The sequence below is a fragment of the Sebastes fasciatus genome, chromosome 12 (genome assembly GCF_043250625.1).
Source record: "Sebastes fasciatus isolate fSebFas1 chromosome 12, fSebFas1.pri, whole genome shotgun sequence".
In the NCBI taxonomy this organism is placed as follows: Eukaryota; Metazoa; Chordata; class Actinopteri; order Perciformes; family Sebastidae; genus Sebastes; species Sebastes fasciatus.
The window spans coordinates 14,194,752-14,200,751 of record NC_133806.1 but is presented as its reverse complement, the minus strand read 5'-3'; the positions used below and the strand labels follow the sequence as shown (position 1 = coordinate 14,200,751).

Sequence of the window (6,000 nt, the reverse complement as noted above, 5' to 3'; positions counted from 1 at the left end):
AGATTAATATATATAATATGATATATATAAAGGAGGAGAAAGGGTTGTGAGTGAAGCAAGGCCTCTGAGCTGAGAACAAACGTGATGAGATGAATTGCTGTGTTGGAGTCTGAGTCACTCTCAATGTGCGTTCAACAGCAGAAAACAGCCAGAGCAGCAGTCTGGTGGAGAGAGAGAGAGAGATGGAGAGAGAGAGAAGGACGCAGTGTGGGCGGGTTAAGAAACGCTCAGAGGGAGGAGACGCAGCGTAATATTCCCACCAGTTTTTTCTCTCCTCCTCCGTATAGAGCAGAAAAAACAAGGGCATCCATCGGTCTCTCTCCATCTTCTTCCTCCATCATCACCAAATCTAACGTCACAGGGTGATATATAAATACATCCTTGTCATCTTCTCCAGCTGCTGCTGCTTGTGTAAAGAGACTTGTCTCTCTGTGTCCTTCTCCTCTCCATCTCCTCTCTACCTGGAGGTTTGTGTTTCCAGCCTGAAGAGGAGCCGAGCAGCAGGGGCGTGAGAGGCGGATGCTGCGCGAGCCTCAGAGGCTGGGTACCAAACCAGGATCATCACCGCAACTCACCACACGGTAAATGGCAAATTCAGCTTGCATTTCTGCGACATTTCCTCTCCTCTGGCTCTATAGTGTGTGTGAGCTCTTCAACACGACTATGAGGCAGCACCAAGCTGGTAATGTGTGTCAACCAGCCTGATTATTGTCGCATAGCATGTTTTCTCTGCTCTTGGATGGTTGTATGTGTGTAGCCTGAACAACCTGTGAATCTGTTTTATATATTCCCATGTAATCTCCATAGTATGTTGTCCTGTATAGCCCTATGAAGGACTGCAGCAGTGGGAAAAACGTAGAGGCTTGTTATGTCAATGAGAGCATGAAAAAAACAAACCCCAAGGACTCATTTTTCAGTTGTGGCCACAAGACAGCAGCTGCGTTTTTTTTTTTTTTTAAACCTAACAAACCACAATTAAAACATGGGAAAACACCCACACTGCCACATGCAAAACCTATCATCTATCACCTACCATCTAGTGACACACACACACATATAGGCTACACACATCACGACCAGGTATGTGCATGCTCCATCATTTGCAAGCTTGTCAGTCTGATTTTTTAAGGAACAATTATGGATTATTGGTTTAATCATGCTGAATCAATATGCAGCACCAAATTGAGTCCATCATAATCCACAATTAAAACATGGGAAAACACCCTCACTGCCACATGCAAAACCTATTCTAGTGACACACACACACACACACACATATATAGGCTATACACACATCACGACCAGGTATGTGCAGGCTCCTTTATCTGCAAGCTTGTCAGTCAGGAAAAGGCAGGAACAATTATGGATTATTGGTTTTATTCATGCTGAATCAATATGCAGCACCAAATTGAGTTCATCATGTAGGGTCTCTCGTACCTACGTAGGCCTCCAAAGGTTACATACATGACACTTGAGTTGCGTTTTCTTGCATCTGATAGGCCTGATCTCTCTCTCTATACCTGCTGATGAGTTGTTGATGCATGTAACTGTATATTCCTCACCCCACCCTGTTGCCTCCTCTATACCTTTCCTTTCCTTTCCTCCCTCAGATGGACAGAATGAATTTTCTCTCCTTCTTCCTCCTTTGCTTGACTTCGGTTGCCAATGGCAACAAAGGTCAGTTCCTCAATCATTTTGACTGTTAATTGTGAAGTGTTGAGATGATGGTTGACATCGCCATGGGAGCACGCAGACCTGTCAAGGTGCTCGGGTATAGAGGCCATGGCTGCTTTTGCCCTGAAATGCTCCTGATGACTTTATATTGCTCTCCCTCATGAGTGTATTCATTTGATCTTCATTGTAGAAAAAGACATAAGTGTTTATACATTTTGTGTTTCGTGACACAGTGTGTGCATGGTGCGTGTGACTCTTGAGAGGATGATAAATCTGTTTCCTCCTCTGTAGCAGATTCATCATCCTGGATAACCATGACTCTGATTCAACATCATTGTTCCAATGATTATCATGCTGGGGGAAGGAGAAAACGAAACAGGCAGCGTGGAGAGGGAGAATGTCAGAGAAGGAGGCGGTAGAGGAGAGTGATGCAGGGAAGATGAGGAGATTTGAAAAGGGGAGATGGAGTGTCAGGGAGAGAGAGGGGAGAAAGAGAGACAGGGGGAAATGTTAGAAGAGACAGAGGAGAAGGAGCTGTGACAGGAGAGGACGTGGCCGAAAAGACGCAGGCCGATAAGGAGGGAGGAGGAGGAGGAGGAGGAGGTGGTGGAGAGAGAGAGGTGGTACGTGAGATCAGGTGACACGGGGGAAAAAGGAAAAGCGCAAGATACCGGAGCATTTATGTATATATGCAGTGTATATACAGTATGCATGTGTGAGAGAGGGAGGCAGACAGACGAGGAGGGGTGGGTGAGTGTTGTGGGGCGATAGAGTGACAGAGAGAGGAAAAGTGCCAGGAGAGACAGAGAGAGATGGAATGGGATGCCTCTCAATCTGTAATCCCGAATGTAATCCACAGGCCTGATGCTCAGATTAATGCTATAGAGCAGAGGAGGGACGGGGGGAGGAGGAGATCAACTGAGGGGACAGAGGGCGGGAGATAAATGACCAAAAAAGAGACATGGTAGAGGACTGTGGACGAGGAAGAGGAGGAGGAAGGGACGGGGTCAGGCTAGACCTTGAGAGGAGCTGATGAATATCTTTGATTAGGGCTGAACTTACTTTTTTTGGTACCGAAACAGAGTATTGAAAGCTTGCTCAGATTTGTGCCCTCATTCTGTGATCAGATGCTTTCTTGCCATTTTCAGACTATTTTATTCCAGCTTGTTTTGGGCCATTCATGGACATTTGACAACGTTTGAGCAATTTTGTTAAATTAAAAATGGGTTTTGTGGAAAAAAACTGTGGTGGAAGAAGTGTTGAGATCTTTTACTTAAGTAAAAGTATCTATAGGGCTGCAACAACAATTATTTTCACTATTGATTTATAGGGATGTCCCTTCTCAGTCAATTAGTCGACTAATTGGTCATTTTGGTCTTACTTGACTAAGATTTCTTGAGTCGACTATCCATCCATCCATCCATCTTCAACCGCTTATCCGGGATCGGGTCGCGGGGGCAACAGCTCCAGCAGGGGACCCCAAACTTCCCTTTCCCGGGCCACATTAACCAGCTCTGACTGGGGGATCCCGAGGCGTTCCCAGGCCAGAGTAGAGATATAATCTCTCCATCTAGTCCTGGGTCTTCCCCGTGGTCTCCTCCCAGCTGGTCGTGCCTGGAACACCTCCCAAGGGAGGCGCCCAGGAGGCATCCGTGCTAGATGCCCGAACCACCTCAACTGGCTCCTTTCGACGCAAAGGAGCAAGGACTCTACTCCGAGTCCCTCACGGATGACTGAGCTTCTTACCCTATCTCTAAGGGAGACGCCAGCCACCCTCCTGAGGAAACCCATTTCGGCCGCTTGCACCCGCGACCTCGTTCTTTCGGTCATGACCCAACCCTCATGACCATAGGTGAGAGTAGGAACGAAGATTGAACGGTAGATCGAGAGCTTTGCCTTCCGGCTCAGCTCTCTTTTCGTCACAACGGTGCGGTAAAGCGAATGCAATACCGCCCCTGCTGCTCCGATTCTCCGACCAATCTCACGTTCCATCGTCCCCTCACTCGCGAACAAGACCCCGAGATACTTAAACTCCTTCACTTGGGGTAAGGACTCATTCCCTACCCGGAGTAGGCAAACCACCGGTTTCCTGCTGAGAACCATGGCCTCAGATTTAGAGGTGCTGATTCTCATCCCGACTGCGTCACACTCGGCTGCGAACCGATCCAGTGAGTGCTGGAGGTCGCAGACCGATGATGCCAACAGGACCACATCATCTGCAAAAAGCAGCGATGAGATCCTCAGCACACCGATCTGCAAACCCTCCTCCACCCGACTACGCCTCGATATCCTGTCCATGAATATCACGAACAGGATTGGTGACAAAGCGCAGCCCTGGCGGAGTCGATTAGTCGTTTTTAATTTTATTTTTTCTTGCTGAATGACTTATTCCCAAGAACCTAATGAGCACATCTCTGATAAACACAATGTGGTGCTTTTGTGTGATTCTTTGTGGAGAAACTTCACAGATCCGTCGATTAAACAACTAATCGACTAGTCGACTAAGAATTTCTTTGGTCGAGGACAGCCCTAATGATTCATCTGCTCATTATTTACTCAATGAATCATTTGGTCTATAAAAAAGTCGTAAAATAGTGAAAAATACCTGTTTCAGTTTCCTAGAGGCCAGTTTATGCTTTGAAATTGATTATTTTATACAACCAACAGCACAAAAACCCAGAGACGTTCTCTTTATTATCACGTAAGATGAAGAAAAGCAGCAAATCCTCTCACCCGAGAAGCAGCAAAAAGGAAATGTTGGTTATTTTTGCTTGAAATTTTACTGAATGATCAAAATAGTTGCTGATTATCTTTCTGATGAATGGCTTTATTTAACCATCTAATCATTTCAACTGTAAAAACCAGCGACAAGGTCTGCAAATTAGCTAGAAGTCCTTCGCACATTGCATCAGTTGCTCTTTATTTAAATGTAACAATGCCTACATATATTGTCCCAGTCAGATAAAAGAATACAAATAAAATAAAAGTAGCAATACTTTAATGAAAAATATTCCATTACATGTAAAAGTAGGAGAAACATTATCAGCAAAATGTACTTAAAGAGCAATTTAACACCCCATTTTAGCTTGACTTAATACTCATTAGACAGCAGAATGACTTCTTTCAGAGTGGTATATTATAATAGATAGATTATTATTACTGATGTGTTACTGTGTAAGCAGCATTTTAATATTGTAGCTAGTTGAGATATATCTGTCAAATAAATGTTGCAGACTAAAAAGAACAATATTTCCCTCTGAACTGTTGTGGAGTAGAAGTATGACCTAGCATAAATTGGAAATACCCAAGTAAAATACCTCCAAATTGTACTTAAATACAGTGACTGAGTAATTGTACTCTAGAGATGCAACAATTAATCGATTAGTTGTCAACTATTAAATTAATCGCCAACTATTTTGATAATCGATTAATTAAAATTCTCTGATTCCAGCTTCTTAAATGTGATTATTTTCTGGTTTCTTTACTCCTCTATGACAGTAAACTGAATATCTTTGAGTTGTGGACAAAACAAGACATTTGAGGATGTCATCTTGGGCTTTAGGAAACATTGATCTTAATTTTTCTCCATTTTCTGATATTTTATAGACCAAACAACTAATCGATTAATCGAGAAAATAATCAACAGATTAATCAACAGTGAAAATAATCGTTGGTTGCAGCCCTATTGTACTCAGTTACTGTCCACCACTGAGAAAAACACATTTATATTCTCCAGTAAGGTGTACGAAAAGTACCATATTGGCTCTATAATCGAAAAATTTCAAGCGATAGAAGTTGCATCAGATTCAGAAGCAGCAGCATTTTCCTCTGTTGACTCTCCTCACACAGCACAGTTAGTTCCAGGCAGATTTTCTGGAAAATTCACTGTGAAGACAACAAAGCATTTGCTAAACACAAGTCTTGTGCTTCTGTCTGATTTCAAACTCTGTGTCTTCGGCGTTAAAGAGATTGAGGACAACAGAGGGGAGGCACTCCGCCTTTTGTTTTTGCTCTTTGCTGGGGTGTAAAACCGTCATCCTTCTGGCTCATTAACTTGCCCTTTGATCACTCAGCGCAGAACATTCAGCACAAGGATGAATAATTAATTCGCAATTAAAGGTTAAATTCACAGTAAACCCCGGGCATTTGATTTGGATTCGGCTGTTTTTTTATTGTGCTGCGCCTGTGGCAGGCTAGTTTGGCTGATTGATATGAGCAATATACCTCTCTGTGTGTGATAAGGTGAAATCTGACTGGCTTTAATTATACTGCCAAGCAGGAAGGTGTGCAGAGTGGCGCTCTGATGTGAACAAGAGAAGGAGGTTT

The 6,000-nt window shown here is 43.7% G+C and overlaps 1 protein-coding gene across 2 annotated transcripts in view; it reads left to right on the top strand.

The window, feature by feature from the left end:
* The first annotated feature begins 230 nt into the window (after positions 1-230).
* Positions 231-6,000, top strand: part of clstn3 (calsyntenin 3) — a 28,611-nt gene continuing 22,841 nt past the window's right edge. For both annotated transcript variants that reach the window (XM_074653275.1, XM_074653274.1), the window contains exons 1-2: positions 231-581; positions 1,611-1,677. In XM_074653275.1, the coding sequence (XP_074509376.1) occupies positions 1,611-1,677 (67 nt within the window). In that variant the 5' untranslated portion in view covers positions 231-581. The remainder of the gene's footprint in view (positions 582-1,610; positions 1,678-6,000) is intronic.